This window comes from Echiichthys vipera (assembly GCF_963691815.1).
Source record: "Echiichthys vipera genome assembly, chromosome: 13".
Classification (NCBI taxonomy): domain Eukaryota; kingdom Metazoa; phylum Chordata; class Actinopteri; order Perciformes; family Trachinidae; genus Echiichthys; species Echiichthys vipera.
Window position 1 is genome coordinate 26,587,349 of NC_139838.1, and position 26,689 is coordinate 26,614,037.

Sequence of the window (26,689 nt, forward strand, 5' to 3'; positions counted from 1 at the left end):
TGAACTGTTGCAGACTATAAAGAGCTTCTACCACCTTTAAATTCAATTCATCCTTATTTATAGTGTCAGATCATAACATAAGTTATCTCAGGACACTTTTCCTTAGAGAGGAGGTCGAGACCACAATCTTTGATTTACAGAGACCCAATAGTCCCCTAATGAGCAAACAGCAAGTCATGACGGCAACATCAGGAACACCGACTTGCAAACAGCGGCGAGGAAAACGTTCCTGTGGCAGAAATGTTGGACACCACAGACTTTGACTGTGCTAACAAAACATGCTAACTCACTTCCTGGGAATCTATTAATGAATGCATATATGAGAATCTGCCTCATATTCCTATTTTCAGTTTGGTTTACAATTTATCTTTCAAAAGCTTTAATATTTGATATTAGGCGACTACTTTTAAACTGCTCGTGTATGTGTATATGTGGTGATGACAGAAAAAAGGCCTCTTTGAGTGGATCAATATACAAAGTGTTTTGTTATGTGAACCTTGTACGATACAAAATAATACGTGGTACTAAACTATGATTGAATCAATTTGACATAAACCTCTGAGATGCCAGCAGAGTTGTCAAATATCAGAAATCATAAAACAAAAGTAAGTATTTTATATTTATTGGAACCAACTTATTGTACTTATTTTATGTCCTATTCCTGTGAGACACACCAAGTGACATTTTGTTTCTCACTGCTCCATCAAATACCCTCCAAGTGGAAAGATTAGAGGTAAAGCTTCATCCTACATGGGTCGAGCATCTTGCAGTAAAAATTGAAATGTCCACCTGCAGCGTAGCAAAGTGAAAAAGACGGCAAACCTTGAGCCGCATCAGTGGATAACACATTATGACAACGTGGATAAGAAGTTGCTTACAATGCAATTACACACACAAGAACACACACACATACAGAGTAAATACTTAGGGCCCCTTTAGACTTTAATAGTTGCTGGGATCCATACTCCTCCACAGCTCACAGTAATAGGATTAGGAGCGGCCTCGGGAGGACATGGCAGGCCAAGTCCAACGCTCCGTTTGACACCTTTTGTCCACGATCCCTGAGACGCAGATCACAGCAATGGGATGAGGTACAAAGGCTTTTGAACATTGTGTTGTAGCTACAAATATACCCTGATGGGAGAACGCTGAGCCTTAAGTCCCACAGCAGATAAAACGAACAGACAGTGATTTTGACGACTCAATCAGTGGATGATGATCAAGTGTTAGAGAAATCCTGTTTTCTCCTTATAAATAAATCAATTTAATGTTGTACCTGCAAACAAAAAAGATCTGTGCTGCTCACTTAAAATGAGTGCAATCGAACCTTTGGAGGGGAAATGTTATGACACCACAGGCCATGACCTACGTTTAATGCTTTCAAGATTTTCCTGAGAATTATATTAATTATATTGATGCAAGGATATTTTTTTTATCCAATTGCACAACAGAGTATTCTCTTAACTTTTGCTTAAAACTTAACTTTCTTAACTTCTCACAAAATGCAAGTGATTCCTCCTTCCTTGATGAATGGTGTAGATTTTGGGGGTGGGGGACACAGAACATGTACATTTGACCCCCAATAACAAACTAATGTGGCTGCTCTCTCCCCACTGCTATGAGACTAAAAGTGTGATTCCATCAAGACAGTTTTTTCATGTAACAACTATTACCGGAGAAATCCCGGAGAATCGCTAACAGCCGTCCGTGGCTAACAGTAATTAGCTCGGGGTAGTACGGTGAAGGCATTCAAACTTCTTTTTTAACCACTAATGCTGCTGAAAATAACAGCAAACCTCTGCAGCAGCATGAGAAGAGTCCCTACACACAAAACAAAGCACCAATGGGCTCCTTTCATTTAGGACTGACTTTGGTAATCCACTTGAATGGACTTTACTATGAGAGGAGCTGGTACAGGGGTCATTAGGTAAGTCTTTAAAACAGTCTTTTAATAAACTCTGGGTTCAATAACTCCGTTGTTGGTGCTTTGTTTTCCGCGTAGGGACTCTTCTCATGCTGCTGCAGAGGTTTGCTGTTATTTGAGCAGTATCAGTGGTTAAAAAAGACGTTTGAATGCCTTCACCGTACTGCCCCGAGCTAATCAGTGTTAGCCACGTCCTGCTGTTAGCAACTCTCCCGGATTTCACTGTTAATAGTTGTTACACAAAGAAACTGTCTCGATGGCTTATTTGATGAATGTAAGTGTCGAAAAAGACCATGACCATGAATGACACTGAAATTCGCTGGGAGGAGAGCGAGCTGCAGCTCTGGAGACGGACCTTCAGTTAGCAGAACTCAAACCAGCTCAAACCCTCGTGCTTTGAATTTGTAGAAAGGGATCATCTCCATTGCTCATGGTAAAAACATAAAAAAGCATCCACTGTCTTTTGAAATGTTGTTGCATTTGAATGTCTCTTACATTGATATTCAGGTGGTTCTGTCGCTCTGAGAGGAGGCAGCAGCTCGCCCTCGTTCGAGTGATTATTGACATTCCCAACGATCTCCTCACATCCCGTGCCATGGCGAGGTGACACAGAGATTCTCTGTCTTCTCTCCTCCCAGTGCACCCTGGGAGAGCGAACAAAAGCAGTTTTATGACCAAGAGCTGCTGACGCTCACTTCCTGCCAAGAATCAGCGAGACAAGGTTCAAAGTGATCAGCGGCACACATACCAACACATGTGCAATAAGGGAACGCACATCAACCCCGACACTTGTTTAAAGATTTAGTTTTGGACGTGTCACACCATCTGACTTTGTGCTTAAACCTGAACAGTTTGTCTTTTCTAAAACCTGGATATTGTGTAATTCTGACAACGTTGTCACTGAAAGTACAGCCAACAGGTGGATGGAACAAGTCCAGGCCTGTTCTGCTGTCAAAAGGCATCCTGAGAAAAGCAGAAGAGGTAGACGTAACAGGTTAAGGGAAAGTGAGTTGAATAAAAGAGTCAATTACAGCAACTTATCACAAATGAACTTTACCTACAGTAGAGCTTTTTTAAAGGAGGGCAACAATATTTAAAGTCCCAACCCCGGACATGTTTTAAAGTATGTAAAAAAACACTCTGCTATGATCCATATTCTGCTTTTCCCACATAGAAAATCAGAAAAAACTCAAGCACATCTACTCATTCTACCTCACTGAGAAGTTCTGGATCTGGCATCACCTCGTTCACCGCTGCCTGTGCTTGCACCAGGTTGGTGACTACAATCTAGTTTCTCTCCGAAAAAGCAGAACGAATCAGGATGGCTAAACATCGGAGATAATCAGTCACAGGCCGACATATTGGAGCCTGCTTCAGATAGGAGGCTGGGGGCCTGAGGAGCCTCTTGAGTGGATGGCCGACTCACAGAGCCACGCTAAAGGATGGGCAGACATGGAGCCCTGGCTGTGCACCGTCCACACTGAGATTAAAAAGCTCTTTTGCAAGCGAGACCTACAGAAGACAGCGTCACACAGAAGCAACAACACAGAACAACAAGAACAACAGATCACGACAGATAGATAGATTAAACACATTACATAAAACAATGCATTAACAGACAGCAATTAAGTCAAGTGTTGTCATGCAACTGCAGCTAGCAGTGACCAGCAGTGCTTCATCAACATACCATTATCATAAGTGTCTTTAAAAAGACAAAAACTACAAGGAGATGGCCAGAAATGTCACTTTTTAAAAAAGTGTTTACGTCCAAGACAAAATGCACTTTGCTGAAATAATGAATGTCAACCTAAAAACCTGCTCTATCACCACAAAATGAACTTATAACATATTAGCAGTTCTAACAACTCTTGTGGATTTTATGGCATGGGCATCACATCTCAGCTTTGCATTGTGTGTGGTAAGTCTGAGCACATGTTGCTTTAAACTTCTTGACATGCTCTCTCTCTCTTCCCAGCACTGAAAGAGAGTCTGATGAATCAATAAGAGCGATAAAGAAAGAAAAAGGAGGGAAATCGTCTGAGTGGCAGAGACGTCTGAATAAGAGCCGGCAGTCCGATTTGATTACAATGGAACAGCTCCAGAGAAAGGAAAGCCTTCGTTTTCAGAGCATGTCTTCTCAGGAAAACGGTTGTAATGAAAAAAAAAATGTTTCTGTGTGTGTGTGTGAGAAAGTGTGGAAAAAAAGAGCAGTGCATGTAATTATCGGACAAGAGCCGGACAGGGGCCATGCAGGGCAGCCTGTAGACGGACCCAGAGAAAGGGACATTTACCTTGAACTCCAATCGTCCCGTCTCTGGGGCGGGGTCAGGTATTGTAGCCCGGCCTGACAGGGTCAGGAGTGGACAAGAGGGGAGACGGTGAGGCGGGTGGGGAACAGGGACAGAGGCTGCCCCTGGGGTCGTGGGGTGCTACCCCTGTGGGGGGGCAGGGAATGTGGGGGCAGCGGGGGGAGGGAGAGTAGGTATTGGCAGGTTTTCATGGGGTGCAGATGCTCAATATGCAGATGTCTAATCGAATTGTGCGCCAATGAATTGGTTCTCCCTCCTGATTTGCATCAGGACAATCCCTGGCAGTGGCTCAGGGGTCAGCGGAGTTCCCCCGGACAAAATGAGCAGCCGGCTGCAGAGGCCCCTGAGAACGTGTGAACTTGAAGTAGACTTTACTCAATGACAAGGATATTGATTGATTTAAATTTCTGTCTGTCTGTCTGGGAGTGCATGTGACATCTGTCATTCCAGTGAAGATGTTGTTTCTCAAAGTATGAAATGGAAAAAGTGTTTAGTGCTTTTTAGTGCTTTGCTCCAAAAAACCTAAACAGGACACTCAGATGCTGCTGTCTTACTGTCCTGACTGACATACCATTTTATATATATATATATATATATATGAACACACAAATACACGGTTTCAAAGCTCAAACCTCATCAAATGATTAAAATGTCTTAAGTACTGAATGTAAAGTTTCAGATTTATGTTTTTCAGGGAGAGGGCCAAGACTAGGAATTCAGCGACCAATTGTGTTTTGAATAAAGAGGGAGATCCCAATTTTTTGTCATGGTTTAACTTTCCCACCCTAATGCCTAAAAAAGCAGCATGAATTCTCACCTTTTCTTCTACTTTGATCAGTTCCTTGAGCAGCAACATTTGGAACAGAGGAACAGGACTAAATTATTAAAGTATTCCTGATTCTGAGGACCTTCAATCAGACAGAGGTTACAGGAACAGAGAGCAGAGAGCAGCCAGCTCACATTAAGACACGTCTCTGAAGAGAGCCCCCAAAGACACAACTTCTCTGTGATCAAACTCAAACTGGACAAAGGACTATTAAGTTTCATTCGAAATGTTGAAACACCGATGCAAATGACAGGAAAAGAAAGGCTGAATTTCTATTCTGATATTATTAAGAATTGTAATTACGCAAAATAAGCCACCAGTTTTTGACACAACACTGTCCACGGGGTGAGTGTGAGGCAGCAAGGAACGAACCGCAAATGCAGACAGACGGGGACGGATTAGGGATTCATTGCAAAAAGTTACACTCGACCGTTACCCCTCAGGTCGTCGTTTCAGAGTGCTGGATATGAGGACCAAGGGACTTGTCATTCACAAGCTCAATGGGAGAAAATAACTACTGTCTGATCATGAATTGCACAGATTTCTCTTTTGCACAAATGACTTATATTATATATTAGCTCAGATTTCTCATTTGCACACATTGCTTACATAGTTTAGTTGTACTTTGAACTGGAGGCTGAAGAACCTTCTGCTCACCCACTCTGTAAACTATCCGGCTGTTAAGTCTGACGTAACACCCTTTCAGAATAAGATTTCTGGGTCCAAATGCTCCGTTGAAACAAAACAGACACAAAGGTCAAACATGTGAACCATTACATCACCTCTTTCGTCTGTTAAACACCTTTTTAAATGATGAGAAAGAGGTAAAATGACAATTACGTTGTTTTTTAAAAACTCAGATCTGTTCAAACAACGGGGAACATGGCACTGCGGCGTTGTAGAAATAAAAGGCTTGGACCCGGGAATCATATTTTGAAATGGCGTTACGTCACGACTTAACAGATGACCCATTTGTTGTTGCACTTCAGTGTTTTGTGCTTGTTTTTAAATAACTCCTGGCTGCTAATCCATGTCCCCGTCAGGGACAATAAAGGAACTATGAACTTTAAAAAGTGATTGTACATAAGCTTACTGGCGAGTCCAAACAAGAGGTAGTTTAGAGTCCAGAGGATGGCAGGAAGGGTCAGAGATGGGTGCAGACAGGCAGGTCGGTTCCAGGTAACAGAGGCTTAAAAGCAATAGCAAGAAGCAACAAAGCAACTATGGCCATCTGACAAAGAGTGAGTGGAAAAGAGTGGCTGCAAGGCTGATGCTGAAAATGGGAACAGGTCACCCACTGGTCCTGGGAACAGGGGACAGGTGAGGGACTGGAGGGACATTGATTATTGCACTGCAGGAAGGAGTTGACAGAGGGCCTCGGGTGGACAGGTAGAGAACAGCAAGGAAAAGTACTAATACCACTGTAAAAAACTCTCTGCACTGATCACTGCACATTCACCAGGAAATGTAAGTGTGGACACTTTTAATACTTGAATATTTTTACTCTGAATTTAAAAGTAAAGTAAAATACTGTCCCCTGTGATTGTTATTCTATATCATTCCAGTATGATTACTCATGCATTAATGAAAAATCAGGTTTTTACTGTTGCAGCTGAGGTGGAGCTAACTTTTAACTATTTTGAGGCTAATGCTCATTTTCATTGCGGCCTAATCTGCTGACTATGTTTTCCATGGATCGACTGATTGTCTGGTTTGTAAAATCTCTGAAAATAGTAAAAAAAAGCCGTCATAACTACACGAAGTAACACCTTCACAATGTTAACATATAACCTGACAAAAAAACTGAAAAAAGTATAAAGTGGCATGAAAAGAAAATAATCAAGTAAAGATGTATAGACCTTTTTAATGGAATTCTATTGCTAGGCAACCGCCTTAGTCCTTGTTAACTTCCTGTCAGCTGATGTCGTTCACATTCACTCATTTAAAACGTTTATGTTTACAACTTGAAAAGATCTATAATTAGATTCCACCATGATCAACAAGGCTTGAACAGGTTCCTTGCATTTCCAACCTTCTTGTTCTTAAAATGTAAATATTAGCACTGCATGAAATACATACAACGCACGCCAAGCTGCAACGCACTTAATGGAAGATTTGTAAAAGCAAAGAGCCAAGACATCTACAGCAGGGGCGGTTTTAGGGCTTAGCCATACAATTGGTCTGGGGCTGTGTGTGTAAGTCACTCTTGCCTTATTTGACACCCATCCTCAGACACCTTTTTGGTACACCTACATGATGCATGTGGGTCGCAGCAGTTTCAGCGAGGTAAAATTGACTTTTCAGTGTTTTCAGTGTCCATTTCTGAGACGTTCTGAACCACAACCGCCATCATCCCTGTGCACAACGTTCTGCAGATGGACACTTCTAAAGGTCACTCAGATTTGTTGTACTGAAGACAAAATCACTGATGATGCACATTACTTTCTTTAAATTGTGCTCAAATCCTAGTATCAACACCACAATGGAAAACAATATTAATTTAAATCTTTAAACTAACTTCTGATCTTCCACAGAAGACCAAGTTTGTTCTAATATTTGAAAAGTGCGAGTATGGAAACTCACTGAAAGGCTGAGTTGTTTCTCTGCGGTGCCTTCACTCACAGCCGACTCTTTTCAGAGTTATGTTGCTCTCTGGTGGCGACATGAGGAAGGACACTCCGAGCCTCCAGATTCAAGTTCACAACACAAACAGATGTCAAGGATCTTGATTGCAGTGTTCCTTTATTCTTACAAATGTAACAAAAAAGTTATATTAGTTTATGAATAAGTCCTGACAAACGTCCGTAAATCTTCAGATCCTATAAAAAATAAATGTGGGTAAATATGAATTCGGCTTCCTTACTGAAAATGCAAAACTCTAATGTAACTTAAATACAACACACTTGTATTATATCCATATTTGAAGAAGACTAGATCAAAGTTGGAAGTGTCACAAAGATCTAAGAAAGTTTAGCAGCACCTCAACACAAAATTCAGTTTATCGCATAGAAAAATGATAATTCTGTTGATTACCATTCGACACACTGGATATCATTTCTACATCGTTTGTCCGGAGAATTTGAGGCTTGAAGGTCCTAAAACCAGATGGTCGAGGCAGACAGGGACAGTTCAGCGATTTATTGGTAATAATGCAGGTGCTTACGCTTACTGAATAATGAGGCAGGCAAGAGTCAGAACCAGGAGGAAAAAGTCACAAATATCAGGCAGAGGTTCAAAGCAGGCAGGTGGCATTTTTCACATGGTTTCAGGGAGCAAATATTACAGAGACTAGAAAGCAATGACATGAGCTGTTGAGGAGTAGGAAAAGGACTGGCTGAATATCTGCAGGGCTGATGAGGAAAGTGTGAACAGGTGCAGGGCTGCAGGGCTGCAGGGAAGGTGAGGTGACAGGCCGGAGAGAAAGAGGTTTGAGGAAGTACGAATGTGGCTGGAGGGACGGACAGAGAGGCAGAACGTGACATCATTTAAGACTTGAACCTTTGAACCCCCCAAAAATGTTTTTTCCAAAGGTTTTATGAATCATCCGTTAAAAGTCCATAATTCATCATAAACTAAGGTAGAGGAAGATCATCTGCACAGCCCCATGTCCGAGCTGAAGTGAACACATTTAGCCAAAAACAGATCCAGACACTCAAAAGTAGGACATCATCTTTTAGTCAAATCTATTTTGCTATAAGACAGTAGATCACATGACTGAATGACTGAGCTGCAACAATTAGTCTATTGAACATATACAAATGATAGATTGTCAACAGGTGAATGAGTCCCTAACTGATATGAAAACTGATGAATTGTTTTGATTCATTTTTCTTTAATAAGAAATATAAATAACATCTGGTTTGTTTCCTCCTCTGTGGCAGTAAACGGTCGTACAAGTCATCTTGGAAACACTGATCAACATTAGATAAAGTTTAGTTTTAGACCAAACAACTGGGGTTGATATTGAAAACCATCATTAGTTGCAGCCCCACTGAATGACTGAATGACATGAATTTGATATATAAACATAAAAGATTCTGCACTGGAAAACTGGCTGTGTGTTCTGTGCTAATAGCTGCTGCAGTGATTCGTCTCTACCCGAGGTCGGCAGAAAGAACCGGAGAACAGTTCACTCCAGATGTTGTTGCTTCAGCGATGCTTCTGTCACTTCTCAGATGATCACTCTTCACTGGATAGCTGTAACGACAGTGAGAAATACAAAGGAACGTGGACTAGAAATGTTTATTATCATCATGTGTTTGGTTGGTAGTGTGTGTCTCTGTACTTATATTTCTCTGCACGTTTATGACTGTATGCTCACGGACCTGCTGTGGTTACCGTGATTTGCACATTTTGAAAAAAATATTTTATTGACTGTTTGATTCATTCCTTGACTCTCCACCATTCTTAAGTGGTTGGTAGGGGGCTGCAAGTGTCAAACATCAGTCAGGCCGCCCTAGTAGCTTTAGCTCACCTAGTATAGCATTGTTAGTTTCTGCAAACCACAGAAACACTGGTAGGAAATCTTTTTGGCACCTTCTAGTGTCTATATGACAGACACCAGGCTTTTGGAAGTTAGAATTATATAATAATTTGTGTTGTATATAAAGAAACAAAGGAGGGATTCAGCATACAGTGTCTGCCTAGTGTAGCCGACTTGATGAAGTACTCACTGTGTTCAGCTGCATCTCTGACCGAAGACGTTTCAGAGGATGAATAGTCCGAAGCTATACAGGAAAAACTAAGTGTCAGTAGTTGATTAAAAGCATTAACTGTGTTCATTTCAGAGAGAGAGACAGACCTTTACACTGACACAATACTTACAGTTTGCAGGCCTGAATCCTGGAATACAGGAGAGATTACAATATTAAAACATTTAAGATCAGACGTGACGCACTGCATTCATTTCACAGTTTCCAGCTCCTTCTTTTTGTCACCATTGTAATTTTTAATCAGAATTTATCTTCTTCCCTGAAATACTGACGTCTAATTTGCACTCTGTGCCGAAACAGTGGAGTAACAGTGGCGTTATGGTGAGTAAAAGCATCTTTCTTCGCTCACCATTTTGGTTCCTCCTCCAGATGAAGAGTCCAGTGATGCAGAGTGCCAGCAGCAGCAGCAGTCCTACAAAAACTCCAATACCAGGATCAGCAGGCGACTCTGAAACTGGACCCATAATAGAATATTCCCACTTTGCCTCTACCACTGGATGGACCTGATGTTGAAGCCGCTTACCCCAGTTGGTTCTGATCACATCTTTGTCCAGTTTGGTGACAATGTTGTCCATTACCCTAGAGAGCTGAAACACACAGTCGTACCTCCTCCAGTCTTCAGGTGCGACTGATGAAAGTTTCAGGTCAGCAGTCATCTGGAAGGATCCATCGTGGTTGGGGAGGATCTCTCCGATGTCCACGTCCTCATGAAGCTCCTCTCCATCTTTCCTCCAGAACATCATGGCTCTGTCAGGGTGGAAACCTGTAGCGTGGCAGCTGACTGGAGAGGAGGGAGACCTCTGGAGGAGAGACACTGAGGGAAGGACTTGCAGACAGAGAGAGAGAGAGAGAGAGGTTCAAACCACTGTAATTGCACACTACAGAGACTAAAAACGGTTGTGTACATTGTTGTTCCATCATGTGATTCTACCTGTTCTCAGCAGAGAGCTCCTCCCATAGTTCAGATGCTTCCTCAGCCAGTCAGGACAATTGTGGGTGAGGAAGTCCCTCCAAAACTCATTTTTAGCTCTCTGTCTGTCCCAAAAGTGTTTGGTGATGACAGCCTGTGGCTTTGGAGCGATCCATGTCTCTGTGGTAAAATCAAAAGTTAGGAAGTCTTCTCCATCATACCCGTACTGCAAATATCCAAGAACCTCTCCTGTCTCATCGTCCCATTCACAGCCAAGCATCTTCTGTAGAATCTGGACACCTGAGAGAGAGAGAGAGAAAGAGAAAGAGAAAGAGAGAAAGAGAAAGAGAAAGAGAAAGAGAGAGAGAGAGAGAGAGAGAGAGAGAGAAAGAGAAAGAGAGAGAGAGAATTTATTCAAATCTTGAATTCGAATGAAATGAAACATGCAATTAACACATTCAACAATTTTGAACATGTTAATAATGCAGCTAAAGACATTAACCATATCTTCATCTAAAAGCTGCATTCAATGCAAATCTAAAAACTAACAAACCCCACCGTGGAAACGGTAAACAGAAAATCTCTGAAAAAAAGGGGTTTGACGGTGAATGTAAAGAAACTATCAAACCAAAAACACAGACACAGACTTGACACGACACTACGACATGAATATGCTGAAACCATGCCCAGGGAGGAGCATGCATGTGGTCACTGCTCGACGGGGGAGGTAGAGATGGAGATGCACTTCCTCCTTCACTGTGAGAAGTTCTCTTCACTAAGAGACCTCGGCTACAGAGGAAAGGGACAGCAGCAGCACTGGCAGCTCAATGTGTCTCTGCCTGCCACAACCTGAAGGACTAACCATCAGTAGCATCTGATCATCAATATATTGTGGATGGTTTCTGGTAAAAAAAAAGTTTCTTGATTTGAATTGATTTGTATTGTTTTGTACCACTTTATCAATGAATTGTATATTTTGATATGCTTTTTTGTGTTAATGTATTAATATGTTATGTTTTGCAATATTGTTTGTATAACATTCATGCCAATAAAGACATTTGAACTGAATTGAATTTAATTTAATTGAGAGAGGTGTGTATGAAAGAGAGAGCCCGGTTGTATTTTCACATTGCTCACTGCTTGAATCACACCCTTTTTGGTCTTGGCCTTCGTTTTGATCTTAACTCACACCTGCAAGGTTTCATGACTGTATCGAACTCTTGTGATGACAAAATATGTCCAGAGACAAACACGTGCAAAATACTGAAAACTGCCTCGGTTGTAGTTCCCACTACCCAATTTTTTAATGAAGAAACACACACGCACGCACGCGTACACGTACACGCACACGCACACGCACACGCACACACACAAAGAAAAAAGGTAATGTGTTACATACTTCCAGTTTTGTTTAAGCGCTGCTTCAAAATGAGAAACTCCTCTTTAAAGAGTTGCTGTTGCACAGTGCAGTCATGTGCGTACAACCTCCAGTAGTTGGGATCCCCGTCTCTTAAGTTTTCCATCCAGTCCTGTTTGGGTATTGTTGTTTTGATTTTGCTGTCACAGTAACTCACCAGGACGTCATTAACCAATGCAACAGCCACAACCTCTGGGAAGCTCTGGACCACAGACGACGCAGTCAAGAAACCCTTGAAGGAGTGTTTCACTGTTGGACAAACAGGTTCAGGTCATGGATTTGATTTTTGTTTTTTTTTGGTACATTATCATTCTTTGGGATAAATGGATGGTGTGTCCTTAAAGACAAAATGTTATATAAATATAAATACAAGCATTAGTATCATTCAATTCTAATGTGTCTTGAGCAGCGACCATTATGTGTTTTTAATAACTCTATAAATAGAAAACAATTATAGGGCACACCTCATCATGGCATTTCTGATTTAACAGCATACACCTGCTCACTCGTGAATCATATGAAAAACCTATCATTAGATACATGATGTAATTTATATTTCTTAAAAGATTTTAATAAACATAAATGTCCTACACGTTTACTCTATGAAAGAGTCACTCAGACTAAACGAACACGGCTGTGTCAGGGTGTCATCCACCCCCACAGGAGCTCGTAGATCAAACTGACAGAGGGTTTAAAATGTCATCTTACCTGGAGATGAAACCTGACAGAAGAGGAGCAAGAAAAATAAATGCATCATTTTGATAAAAGAAGTCAATCTTTTCATCAGTCCGAAGCAGTTTCCTGGTTTAATGAGATGGGAATGATTCTAGAGTACGACGTGTGTTCACCTGTTTGTTTTATACAGGGGAGTGTCACTGAGAGGAAGCCTCTCTTTTGCAGGAATACACACAGTTAAACAGTCTTGCTTCTCTAACCTTTAGACCACCACTGCACCCCCGCCCCCCCCCTGTAAGAAGACTCTCACAGCTGATCAATGATGTAATTCAAAAGGAATTTTCTGGTTCTGGTGTGTAAACTATTTATGTTAGGTCTCTGTTACCTGTCCCTGCTTGCTTCACTAGCGCTCTTTGTCTGTGCTTGTCTGCTGCTAAATTCCAAAACACATCATATCATGTAATGCACAACATAAAAAGTGATGCAATTCGTCACCTGAAGAGTGACAATGTCTCCAGCTGCAGGCTGACAGAGAATAACCTCAGTGAGTTTCTCGCTCAGTGCCAGCAGCAACAGTCCAACAACAACTCCAATAACAGGAGCAGCAGGAAACTCTGAGGGAGAAACTGGACCCACTACAGAACCTTTACACTTTGCCTCTACCACTGGATGGACCTGACGCTGACGCCGCTGCTGAACTGGCCTCTTAACCTTAAGCTGGTTTTAAAAGGTTTTCTTTTTTTAACTCAGTTGTGTATAGTTGAAAAAAGAAATAATTAACACAATAGACCAACAAGAATGTGATTCAGTGTACATGTTTTCTTTTACAAAGCTAGCTGTTCTCTACGGTCTTCTGATGTTCACGCTAAACTAAGCTAATCTTGTCTGGGGTCTAACTCTGCTCATAGTTGACACCTTTCATTGATTGGTGAGAAAAACTGAACGCTCAGTTAATGTTCATATTAGTGCAACTATCTGGCCGTTAAGTCTGACATAACACCGTTTCAAAATAAGATTTCCGGGTCCAAACGCTCCGTTGAAATAAAACAGACACAATGGCCGAACGTGAACAATTACGATCACCTCTAGTGTCAGTTAGACGCCTTTTACATGAGGTAAAATGACTCAGATCTGTTCAAACAACTGGGAACGAGGCACTGCGACACTTTAGAAATATGAGACTCGGGCCGGCTTGGACCCGGAATTCATATTTTGAAAGGGCGTGACGTCACGATGTAACAGCCCGATCGTCACAGATGAGCATTTGGACTCCAGACAAACTTTTGAAAGTGGTGGACTTTATTGAAAAATGAAACATCAGCACAAAACAAAGAACAATACATTTGATTTTGACATCCATTTATGGTTATCACCACACTGAAATGTACCAAACATGGACCTTTTATTGGGTTGTGCAGTTGGCTTTGCCATCATAAATACTGAGCCACCGTTCTCTAACCCTGACCACACATGTCTTTCAGTTAAAACCCCATTAACCCTTTAGTGACCAAAGCAAAGAGCCAATAATCTGCTCCCTTAGATCTACATTGGATCTGCTCAGGCTGAACTAATTGACTCTACATGCAACTTCATGAATGTGATGGCAACTTTTCATTGTGTCCGTTGACCGGTTTGACCAAACAAAAGAACATGGTTTCAATAATTTATGATTTTGAGCATCATATTCTGTGTCTGCAGGCTCTGTCTTAGATCTGGTGCAGAGCAGCGCACAGTTTCACACTGACACATGTTTTAACAGCTTAGTTCTGTTTCTTCTGTCAAGTTTACAACTATAGTTTTTAACTCTGCTGGTTAAATGCCCCACAATATCTGTTGCAGTGACTTCACTGCACGCATGAAAACAGCCTCTGTCATCATTTAAGCAAAAGGTTAATTAAACAATTACATCAGAACATCATTTAAAAAGCAGAAGCCAACGGGGAGTGGAAATACTTCATTGAGGTGGGCGGTGGGTGGATGATTTAAGGGTGGCTTCAGAGCAGCTCTGCCCCATAATGCTTCACACACACATACACACACGCACGCACGCACGCAAGCACATGCACACACACACACACGCACACGCAAACACAAACTTTTCCTCCTCCTAAGTTAAATAGTTTATCGGTATATTTGAGTTCTTGATCACCTGTTTACATATCAATGTGCCTGCTGCAACACAGCTGCCTTGAAACACCCGACACTCTGATTGATATAATTCATTTTACGCCCAAAACACGGCTTTGATGAATGACGAGACTAAATACAACCCCTTTGCCCCTTGTGGTTTACTCTGCACCCAGAATATGCTCCGTCTAACTAGCATGTTAGAAATGCACCATAGATCATTTTACTAAATCTTGTAGTGTTCACAGAAACCTGTATTTCATGTAGTCATTCTAAAACCATAAAACATTAATAATCAAATGATCAAAAACCTTTAAAATGCTTTGAAACTTTGACAGGAAACACATTAGCATCAATGTTAAATAAATGAATAAAATGAAATGAAATTCTACATTATTGTGACTATTACTGTTAAAGCCTTAACGGTGTGTCGGTACTTTATTAGAGGTTTGCACCACGGAACCTTTGTGTCGGGTTTTTGCACCCTGTGGGACTGTTATTGTGGTTGCTCCCCACTTGTACACATGGATGGCTGGCTACACCAAAGATCAGTAAAGTACGCAGAGCTGCATTGAAAGTGTGCGTGCATTATTGCCCTCGGGTTACCACAATTACATTCAACGTTTAATTATCAAGCACACACAATAAAACTTCTACTTTAGTTTTATTGCAGGAAGCCCATTTCAGTGTTTTAGTTCTCTAAGGTTGAATGACACAGGTCAAATTCTGGGCTGATAGTTGATACTGATGTTTGTTGTTATTTACTCCCCCATTTGTGCCAGGGAAACAAAGACATCCTAAATATAAAATCATAACTGAACTGTTTTGGTAAATGGTAAATGGACTTGTACTTATAAAGCGCCTTTCTAGTCTTCTGACCACTCAAGGCTCTTACACACTTCTTGTCACATTCACCCATTCACTAAGACATTCACTCTGATGACAGTGGACATCTACATACCATCTAATCTAACCGCTCACACCACATTTGCACACCCATGCGCAGCACAAGGAGCAATTCGGGGTTCAGTGTCTTGCCCGAGGACACTTCGACATGTGGACCGGGGGAGGTGGGGATCGAACTGCCAATCTCTCGACAGGAGAATGATCCACAGTCGCCCAGCGGTTAATCACCAGTTTTAATTTCAGTCAGTCGTTCATAATACCATCTTTGAGGAGAACAGATTCATCCATACAAACAACCTCTAATATAACCTTCTTTCATATGAAAAAGATCAAAAATAATACATTTACCTTTTAACAGTACTCTTAGCCAGTGCAAAATTGATGAGACACAACAGATAAACATCAGCAAAGACCGTCCGACACCAATGTTCCAGCGATGCCGATAAATCAGTGCATATCTGTTGTTTTTGTCAGTCAGGTTGGAGATAGTTTCTCAGAGAGCTCAGAGACGTTGTCAGGAGCTGTAAGGTCAGAAACAAACTGTCAGTGTGAACCTGCGAAAAGTCGTCTCATCCTGCTCGGGAATGCAGGAGGCAGTCTTGAAAAGGTTCATCTGCACAATAATGTGAATCCCTTCTTTAATCTACAGCACAACACGTGTGTCAGATCAGGTGAAATGGAATGAAAAACTTGTTTTACTCACAAGCTGGAGGACATCGGGCTGAAATCAAGAGAAAAGACAATAATTTAAGAATATTTCATCACCTTCTTCCTATGAATATGACCTCCTCTTCCTCTCACTCAAACTAAATAAATCCTCCCTACACTTCACTTTATTTTCTTCTCTCTTCCCTCCCACATCATGGTGGCATAGTCATATTATCAGGACTCACAGGCTCTGAGCTTGACAGAGTTTACTGTTGGTTGCGTAAGTGATGCTTGTTTCAATTCAATTCAAATGCAACCTGATTAGAGCATCAACTCAAAGACTTAAGGCTACTGAAAAAAAAAAAAATCAATAAATTAAGTAGAGTTTTACATTTTTTAATGTCTCACCTTTCTTCTTTTTGTAAACGAAGAATCCAATGACAGCGATGAAGACGACAGCAGGAACAACCGTGGCGGGGACGATCATGTGGATGGGCTTCGCTGTTGGGCAAAAAAGAAATAAAATAATACGGGCACAGATAAAGAAAGTTAGAGCAGAAGAATACCCATACATCCAACATTTCATTCATACATGTGTCTGAGACTGACTGCAGTGTGTGTCTCTGTGTAAATGAATAAATATACTTATACTAAATAAGAAACTACTTATACTGATATCGTTTTAGCACAAACCTATCATTTGTGTGGTAATAACTATACTGTCTGTACAGTGCTGCCCAGCCCGCTCTCATTCCCAGAGTGTCATTGTCACCGTTTTATCGTGGCCTTCAGAGTTTGGCACCTGAAGGGGTTTTCAGTCTCTGTGTTTGACACCAACGCACAGTTACAAACCTGTCTGCGGTGACATTAGACGCTAAGAGCAAGTGCTCCAGGCTTAAGAATGCCAAACTCCACAGAAGGAGGCAGATTGTGGTGGTGGATGGATTAAACAAACTTTCACCCAGACGACTGTGGCCACTGTAATTACATCACACACACACTTATTTTAACCCCAGCCACGATCTTTTGCTTAATCTAACCAGATAGTTTTGTGTGAATTTACAATGTTAATCCAGTGTTCCCCGTGTTTAAAACAGCGTCTGTAGCGAAGAACCATGCGTGTGATGTGTAGGACTAACCGGTGTATTGTCAAGTGACGCTAAAGGGTCCTGACAAAACTGCCGTATGTGCTAACATGGGATGAGGACGGGTTGAGAGGCTCACATGATCTGATCAGTGATCCAGGGGCGAGCAACATGCATTGGTTTCATTCAGTAATTTCATTGGTTTATTATTATTATCCGTTTTTTGATGATGGATCCCCAGCACCCTCGTGTGTCAGTCTTACCACAGTTGGTCCTGATCACATCTTTGTCCAGTCTGGTGACGATGGGTTCGTTCACCCCAGAGAGCTGAAACACACAGTCGTACCTCCTCCAGTCTTCAGGTGCGACTGATGAAAGTTTCAGGTCAGCAGTCATCTGGAAGGATCCATCGTGGTTGGGGAGGATCTCTCCGATATCCACGTCCTCATGAAGCTCCTTTCCATCTTTCCTCCAGAACATCATGGCTCTGTCAGGGTGGAAGCCTGTAGCGTGGCAGCTGACTGGAGAGGAGGGAGACTTCTGGAGGAGAGACACTGAGGGAAGGACTGCAGACAAACAGAGAGAGAGAGGCACAGTCATCATAGACCTTTGGAAACACTGATCCACATTTTTCACCATTTTCCGACAAAGCAACCAATTGATTCATTGGGAAAATAATCAATAGATGCAGCCCTGATGTTATTGTACCTGTTCTCAGCAGAAAGCTCTTAGTAAAGTTCACATACATCTTCAGCCACATTGGACAAATCTGAGTGAGGTAATTCTCGTTGAATTCTGTTCTGGCTTTTTCAGCTTCCCATCTGTGTTTGGTGATGACAGCCTGTGGAGTTGGGGCGATCCATGTCAATGTCTTCAGGTCAAATGATATGAAGTCTTCTCCATCGTAACCGTACTGATTAAAACCTTTAGCCTCCCCGGTCTCATCGTCCCACTCACAGCCACTGAACCTCTGGAAAATGTGGACACCTGAGAGAGACAGAGAGCGTCATTAAAAAGGATGTTCAGGTGATAATGATCCAGTGGAAAGATGATGAGAACATTACAGGGGATTTGTGTGATACACTGCTTCTATCCCAGTCTCATGGGGTGCTCATGATTCAAGAGAAGTTCAAGTTGCACGATTAAAAAGTGGGGATGCAAAAACACACATTTTCCATTAGCAGCATTTCTATGAGGATACCGTTACAAAGTTGTGGGCCTTTACGGCTCATTGAGATTACAAACTGTGATTCCAACTTGAATAAGCCACATGTGAGCCTTTGGTTATCATTAGTAGAGGGCTAATAGCAACATTTATCCATCTCTGAATGGCTTTGCTTCATCTTTCAGACATGGAGAGGAAATGTTGCTTATAGTTAAGGTGGCTATCCGTAGGGTAATGGATCTGCCTGCATGGATGCAGCAGCCACTTTAGGTCTCAACACGGCTAAATGTTAATATTACTGTTGATAATGATACATCTAAGGTCGTCAGATATTACCGGACTTTAGGAACTAGCTTCCACACAAACTTAAAGCCATTCTCACAGAGAAACTGCGTTTGGGCTTTGAGGCTAGCCTTCAGTCTACCATTAAAACTGTCTCATCTGCTGCGTTTATGTTTCCGGTGCCTCTGGTCCCCATAGCAGGGTTAATGCTGCCGTCTTAATGAGGAGACACCAAGGTGTAAGACGAAACGCAAACACAGCGGATGAGTCGTGCTGCTACACCAAAGGTTAACCCCAGCAGCTCACCAGCTCTCCCAACTCTTCACAGCAAATGTCTGCTCCGTGGACAATCAACTGGAACATATGTTTACACCATTCAATCCCTCTACACTCCACTGTGTACAGCTGGAAAACAACAGAGTCCCTCTCATCTAATAATTAAGCCTGGCATTAGCTGCACCTGTGAGTCTTTAGCTACAGATAGCAGCAGACCCTTCACTGAAAGGACACGCTGTCCCCCTCTCTCTCTGTGTGAAAGGGTCTGTGAGTGGTCAAAGTCTTCCATTACAGCTAGATTTTGTAAAGCCTGAAAACAAAACCAAGATGTGGTGCGAACGTATCAGACCACTCGAATAACAACTTGATAATCATCATGAGAAGCCAAAAATAAACTGCCCACCCCAGCTAACATCCAAGATTCAGATTTCATATTAGACCCCACTGCTGAGTATTTCCTGTAACACACTGACCGGACGGCACTGACATCATACTACATTAGATCCCAGGCATGTTTCAGTGTTACGCAGCAACAAAAACACTTTAGTTGGAAGTTTGAATTCTTGACATAAAAGCTATACTGACACGATCTCAAGATGGGAATGAGTCACTTTACAGCAAAGACGCAGAACTGCAGCAGTTAAGAGTTGAATATACTGTACCTTCACTTTGGTTGAAGCGTTGCCTCAAAACATGAATCATGGCTTTGAAGCTTTGAGGCAGATTGTTGAAGCACTCCTGAGAGTACCACTCCACGTGCTGAGGGTTCTTCTGTAATACTGTTTTCACCCATTCCTGTTTTGGCTCGGCTATCTTTTTGTTGGTGTCGCAGTAACCGACCATGATTTCATCAAGCACAATAGCACCCACGAACTCTGGGAAGTTTGGGACTCCAGTAGACGCAGTGAGGAAGAACTTCAGGGAGTGGGTCACTGCAGGGCAGACACGGTTCATTCAGTTTAAAGGAAACATCATCACAATCGCCTTAAATGTTGGAACATTACAGGTGAATAAAGGAAAAACAATGAGATTGATTTTAAATGTGAAAATGTATCTCCTCTCACAATGTTTAATAGAATAGAATAGATTTTATTGTCATTGTTTTGGACAATGAAACACAATTTAGCAGCTTCCAAGTATTGGAAATATGAAAACAAATTATAAAAATATAAAAAAGCAAAAATACTTCATTTAAAATGGCAAAAATACCTAATATAAAATAGCAAAATATAAAATAGCAAAATATAAAAAAGCAAAAATACATAATATAAAATAGCAAAATATATAATACAAAATAGCAAAATATAAAATAGCAAAAATACATAATATAAAATAGCAAAATATAATATAGCAAAAATACGTAATATAAAATAGCAAAAATACATAATATAAAATAGCAAAATATAATATAGCAAAATATAAAAAAGCAAAAATACATAATATAAAATAGCAAAATATATAATACAAAATAGCAAAATATAAAATAGCAAAAATACATAATATAAAATAGCAAAATATAAAATAGTAAAAATACACGAAATAGAAAATAGCAAAAATACATCATATAAAATAGCAAAATATAAAATAGTAAAAATACAAAATGTAAAATAGCAAAATATTAAATAGCAAAAAACACAAAATATAAAAAATACATAATATAAAATAGCGAAATATAAAATAGCAAAAATACAGAAAATATAAAACAGCAAAAATACATAATGTAAAATAGTAAAATATAAAATGGCAAAAATACATAATATAAAAAAGCAACATATAAAATTGTCAAATAAATAAGAGTAAAATATAAAGATATTTAGAATATAAAGATAAATGTGTGTGTATGTGAGTGTGTGTGTGTGTGTGTGTGTGTGTGTGTGGTAGTGGTGGAGAATGTGCAGGGGACCTGTCCACATGTTAAAATAATCCCAGTAGCATGTAACTGTAAAACAATATGTACCTGAGGTGTTTTTAATGGAGGCTAATCAAAGTAATGCAGAACACATCTCCATGGTAACTCATGTGACACCGTTTAGTGAAAAACCACGTCGCGGCTAAACTTCACCAGGATAACTGGAAAACCGCACTCCACACGGTATCCTCCACACCTGCCCGAGTCACAGCAACACGGTCAACACAACAGGAACCTAAACGAGCCCTTCAGTGCGGCGCATTCAGTGAGTTTCAGTGAAAACAACTGTGAAAAGTAGCATGTTAGCTAGCGAAAGTGAAACTAAACCCCCGTCCCTGAGCTACGCAGCAAACTTCCGCGTTAAGTTAAAACTATAGACTGCGGTTAAAAAGTGGTCTTACCTGGAGATGAAACGTGACAGAAGAGAAGCAACAACAGCAACTGTATCATCTTGTTTTGATGGACACATGCGGGTAAAGGACCGAGCTGGATCGGCAGTGTTGTGGTCTTCTGTCCGGGTGGTCGTGTCATGACTGCGGTCAGGCCAGCCGCCACTTACCGTCTGCTGCGTGTCTATTAGTGCACTTACGGTACGGGGGCCCGGCTTGGCCAAAGTGGATGGGAACGCAGTTTTTTTATACCCTGTGCAAATTTCCTGATTTTCAAGAATTAATTAAAATTATTCCAAAGGAGGTTTGCTAATTTTTTCAATGGGTTCCTGTTCACAGTGACCCTGACTATCATTATGGACAATATCAAGACATTTTACTGCATGGTTTTATAATACATTCAATTCAAAATCCCCCCCCAGTGTCAAAGTGCATATTGGAGAATGGATAATTTCCTGATTTTCAATAATTAATTAAAATAATTCCAAAGGAGGTTTGCTAATATTTTCAATGGATACCTGTTTACAGAGATCCTGACTAGCATTATGGAAAATATAAAGACATTTTACTGTGTGGTTTGATCATAAATTCAATTCAAAATCCCTCCCACTATTTCTTTTACATTGTTTATGTTAAGCACTATCAATGTCTCTTTTATGGTAGATTATGTCCCTGCTTTGGGCCAGTTTTTTGTGCCTTTTTTAGTGCATTGATCATCAGACCTCACTCGTCTGTATTCTGTGATCTGATAAGTGCAGTAATAGACACACAACAGATACTAAATGGCGGCTGGCTTGACCGCAGTGTGTCACGGCACCTACTCGGTTCTGACTCTCTACATTCACAGACTTTGGGACATTTGGGTGGAGAAACGGAGGAAATGCCGCCCCACAATTAAAATAATCGGCTTCATGAGTCATTCACCATGCCCTCCAGTGCTTCCCACTCGGGACTCAGTAAATGTCACCCACAATGCATCGCAGTTATGCATTTGGTGCAAGAAAATACATTTCTTCTTGTAACAGTGTGATTTCTTTATACCCAAAACATATTTTTAAACACATGGGGAAAAACATAAACAGTCTAGATTATAAACCTCTGGCAATAATCATTATATTTATTAAAATGATCATCACAGTGTACACGTATACACACGTATACTGTATAACCTAAACTGCATTTGTCCAAATGAATACAATATTCTTAATTTCTTTTAAAAAAAATTGTTTATTGGTCTGAGAGGAAAGTCTGAAACACTACAAAGATGATCTGCTTCTTATTTCTGTCTGAAAAGATGCAAAAACATTTGACCTTCAACAGAACTTAAGAAAATATACATAAACATTTATTCAAACTTAAAATAGGCCAACAATTTCAGGTGCAGTATTTTGATGAAGAACAGACCCTAAAAGACCAGTAATATAATATAATAGCAACAAATACAAGTATATGCACTTATATAATTTACAAAAGGCCGTTAATCTGTAAAAGCATGGAACTAGCCATGCGGTGTGCTATCGTTTGTTGTGTTATTATTGCATGTTTCATTTGTAATCATGGACCTGAGTCACATAAAAAGAAATTAAATGAAAATAAGATGAAATACATACATTTTGATTATATAATAATCATAAAATATTGCAAGTTAGAATCAATTGCTCTTTGATGCCACTGTAACTTTATTGGAGTCCTCTTCTTATCTTCACCAGGATTCTCAGATTATAAGTGAGTTTGCTGTAAATGATATATATGATCAATGTGTGAGGACCAAAGATGAAAGAATTTACAATATTTCATAAAACTGTTCAAATTCACTGTAGATGCAGTGGTAAAAAGTAGCTGATGGACGGATCTGATGCCTTCTTCTGCTATTTACTTCTGGTCTTACAGGCATCAAATGTGTGTATGCAGTTCCATCTGCTTCCTGTAGTCACACTGGATCATTGACAGAGAAAAATCTTTCTTATGCAGAACATCTGTGTGAGTTATGAAACTATGACGTACCCACTGTGATCAGTCAGAGGCTGAAGTTTTGTCCGAAGGCGATTCTGAAGCTAGAAGCAAAAAATGAGGTGAAATGTAATTTGAAAGGATCAGTAAATATATGAGAGACAAGACATGATTGATTGATTATTGTTGTCCATACAGAAAATAATAGCAGGTTGATTTGACTCTTATTATAAAAAATATATTGCATTTTTCATAAAGGATAACTTACCGTTTGCAGGTCTGAATCCTGAATTACAGATGAGAGATTACATTATTAATGTTAATCAATAACCAAGACCAACTTTAACAGATTTGTGATTTGCATATAAAGGCATGAGATCAGCTCTGGTACAGTAAATGCAGTTCATCTGTTGAGGACTTTTACTTTGTTCTTTTGGCAGTAAAATCATTGAAGCCAGCTCCCACTTTGATGCCGTCAGAGTAAATATAATGTTTTTTTGCTTGAGTTGGAGCTGCATGTGAAATCCAACAGTAGTGGCGTTTTCAAACGTTTTTGACTGGGGTGGCCCAAGTGGGGGACTGACTTACGCACAGTGACATGAAGTATGTTCATGCACATTGACAATATCTGTCTCTGCTCATTTACTTTAAACCTTAGAGACCTGCAATAGACCCATGTTTGTTTAGAGGGTGCATAATGTAACCCCCCCCCCCATCTCATCTTCAGCCTCTTATCCAGGGTCGGGTCGCGGGGGCAGCAGCTTTAGCAGGGGACCCCAAACTTCCCTCTCCCTAAGGAGGCGCCCAGGGGGCATCCTTACTAGATGCCTGAACCACCTCAACTGGCTCCTTTCAACCCAAAGGAGCAGCGGCTCCAAAACTGCATAGAATTAGTATAACACAACATGTATGTGTAAGGGGAGACTCCCTGCAGTGGAGTAAAGGTGGCTTCACTCACCATTGTTGTTCCTCCTCATGATGAAGAGTCCAGTGATGCAGAGTGCCAGCAGCAACAGTCCTACAACAACTCCAATAACAGGACCAGCAGGAAACTGTGAGGGAGAAACTGGACCCACAACAGAACATTTGTCTGAACTACTGGATGGATAGAAATATTTAGTTTACAGTGACTTTGATGAGTACAGTGAATTCACCACTATAATGATGGCCAAAACAAACAGCCAATTCCAACAGTTCTGCTACATGTTTTTTGAATGAACTCTAAAGTTATGATCCAGTCTTACCCCAGTTGGTCCTGATCACATCTTTGTCCAGTCTGGTGACGATGGGTTCCTTCAGCCCAGAGAGCTGAAACACACAGTCGTACCTCCTCCAGTCTTCAGGTGCGACTGATGAAAGTTTCAGGTCAGCAGTCATCTGGAAGGATCCATCGTGGTTGGGGAGGATCTCTCCGAGGTCCACGTCCTCCTGAAGCTCCTCTCCATCTTTCCTCCAGAACATCATGGCTCTGTAAGGGTGGAAACCTGTAGCGTGGCAGCTGACTGGAGAGGAGGGAGACTTCTGGAGGAGAGACACTGAGGGAGGGACTGCAGAGAGAAACACAACAGAGGGAGAGGGAATGAGAGAGGAACGAGGGGTAAAAACAAAGTGAACTGGTCTCTGTCTCAGCTTTGAAGGAAAGTAGTGTCAGAGCACTCAGAAATGTCAGTCTCTGATGGTCAAAATCAAATCTTACCACCACAGCAAACAAAGGTAACAAAGGAGACTGACTGAAGTGATAATACAATGGATCAAGTGTTCTTACCTGTTCTCATCAGAGAGCTCTTGCCAACATCCAAATACATCTTCAGCCACCCAGGAAAAATCTGATTGAGGAAAATCTTAATTGATTTTATTCTTGGTATGTCAGCATCCCATCTGTGTTTGGTGATGACAGCCTGTTGTTTTGGAGCGATCCATGTCTCCGTCTTCAGATCCAGTGCTATGAAGTCTTCTCCATCGTAACCGAACTGATTAAAACCGATAACCTCTCCAGTCTCATCGTCCCACTCACAGCCAGACAACTGCTGTAATACGTGAACACCTGAGAACAATAACAATGATTTACAGATGATATATCCAGTGGAAAGATTACCCCCCCCCCCGTGAAATCTGGCTTTTTCACAACAAGCATAAGCTTTTACAAATGTCAAAATGGGTTATACCTCCACTTTGGTTGAAGCGCTGATTCAAATTGTTAATCATGTATTTGAAGAAGTTAGGCGCATTCTCAAAACAACGTTGAGTGTACCACTCCTTGTGTTGAGGATCATTTTCTAACGCTTTTGTCACCCAGTGCTGTTGTGGTTCAACCATCTCTTTCTCGATGTTGCAGGAACCCAGGAGAACTTCATCAAGCACTCCAACAGACACGTACTCTGGGAAGTTTGGGAGTCCAGAAGATGCAGTTTGGAAAAACTTCAGGGAGTGTTTCACTGCAGGACAAACAAGGTTTATAAATCCAGTAAAAATATACACTCATAATTTCTGATTCTGTGTGATTCTGTTCACATATTGAATCATCAGGTTTAGGTAAAGTGAAAGTAATCTACAGGTGTGTCTTTGAGCTACGCAGCAACAAAATGTGGAACCAAGTGGAAAGTGAAGCAAAGATTTAAAGTGTTATCTTACCTGCTGATGAAAGGTGACAGAAGAGGAGTAACAGGAGTAACTTTTTCATCTTGTTTTGATAAAGACGTATGGGTAAAGGACCGAGCTGGATCAGCTGATTTGTCTTCTGTGCGTCCTCGAGGAGGAGGGAATGTAACTTGGGCTGGTGAAGATTATAGCTGGTGTGTCGGATGAACTGGATTTATATTTAACTGCTGAAAATGAGAAATGTGTCGTAGGTGTGGACTTTGAGACCCATTGTAAACTAACTAGGAAATACAGTAAACAGTTAGTCTCTCTATCTCATTCATAGGTTGCTGTCTTTTGAAACTTTGCAATAAAAACACATTGCTGGGACGTTCATTGGTCCCTCAGCTGAAACCCACAAACAAACAAAGCAAATACAGCAAATGCACACTACCCACACTGCCTGAGACAAACACAACAACCTCTAAATCACAGTGTAAAATGATCACAAGTTAACTGACTGGGGTGGCCCCGTCAAGAAAGTTAGGTAGGATGACATGAAGTCTGTGCACGCACATTTACAATATCTGTCTCTACTCATC

General features: G+C 40.9%; 2 protein-coding genes across 2 annotated transcripts; both read right to left on the reverse strand.

Moving 5' to 3' along the window:
• Nucleotides 1-7,796: 7,796 nt before the first annotated feature.
• On the reverse strand, nucleotides 7,797-21,720 carry LOC310955406 (uncharacterized protein). Its single transcript, XM_083925225.1, has 13 exons — nucleotides 21,573-21,720; nucleotides 19,925-20,194; nucleotides 18,248-18,526; nucleotides 17,803-18,105; nucleotides 16,863-16,955; nucleotides 16,510-16,527; nucleotides 16,296-16,327; nucleotides 12,807-12,924; nucleotides 12,081-12,347; nucleotides 10,703-10,981; nucleotides 9,884-10,597; nucleotides 9,733-9,786; nucleotides 7,797-9,256 (listed from the first exon to the last, which is right to left on the reverse strand). Exons 1-11 carry the CDS (start codon nucleotides 21,700-21,702, stop codon nucleotides 10,008-10,010), a joined length of 2,379 nt encoding a protein of 792 aa, XP_083781351.1. The 5' UTR covers nucleotides 21,703-21,720; the 3' UTR covers nucleotides 7,797-9,256; nucleotides 9,733-9,786; nucleotides 9,884-10,007.
• A 1,853-nt stretch (nucleotides 21,721-23,573) lies between these two features.
• LOC310955407 (major histocompatibility complex class I-related gene protein-like) lies at nucleotides 23,574-26,450 on the reverse strand (the record flags this gene model as incomplete). The annotated part of the gene is made up of 7 exons (XM_083925226.1): nucleotides 26,142-26,450; nucleotides 25,676-25,945; nucleotides 25,276-25,554; nucleotides 24,755-25,057; nucleotides 24,469-24,576; nucleotides 23,779-23,796; nucleotides 23,574-23,614 (listed from the first exon to the last, which is right to left on the reverse strand). The coding sequence occupies exons 1-7, from the start codon at nucleotides 26,188-26,190 to the stop codon at nucleotides 23,574-23,576; spliced, it is 1,068 nt and encodes a 355-aa protein (XP_083781352.1). The 5' UTR covers nucleotides 26,191-26,450.
• Between the last annotated feature and the right edge of the window lie 239 nt (nucleotides 26,451-26,689).

What these genes read in the sequence shown, in the direction of transcription:
- LOC310955406 (XM_083925225.1), bottom strand. Translation starts at nt 21,702, where the DNA reads ATGACACGACCACCCGGACAGAAGACCACAACACTGCCGATCCAGCTC. An exon ending in GAGCTTTCTGCTGAGAACAG is followed by an intron (nt 18,106 to 18,247) that starts GTACAATAACAT and finishes GTTTGTCTGCAG; the next exon opens with TCCTTCCCTCAGTGTCTCTC. An exon ending in GAGCTCTCTGCTGAGAACAG is followed by an intron (nt 10,598 to 10,702) that starts GTAGAATCACAT and finishes TCTGTCTGCAAG; the next exon opens with TCCTTCCCTCAGTGTCTCTC.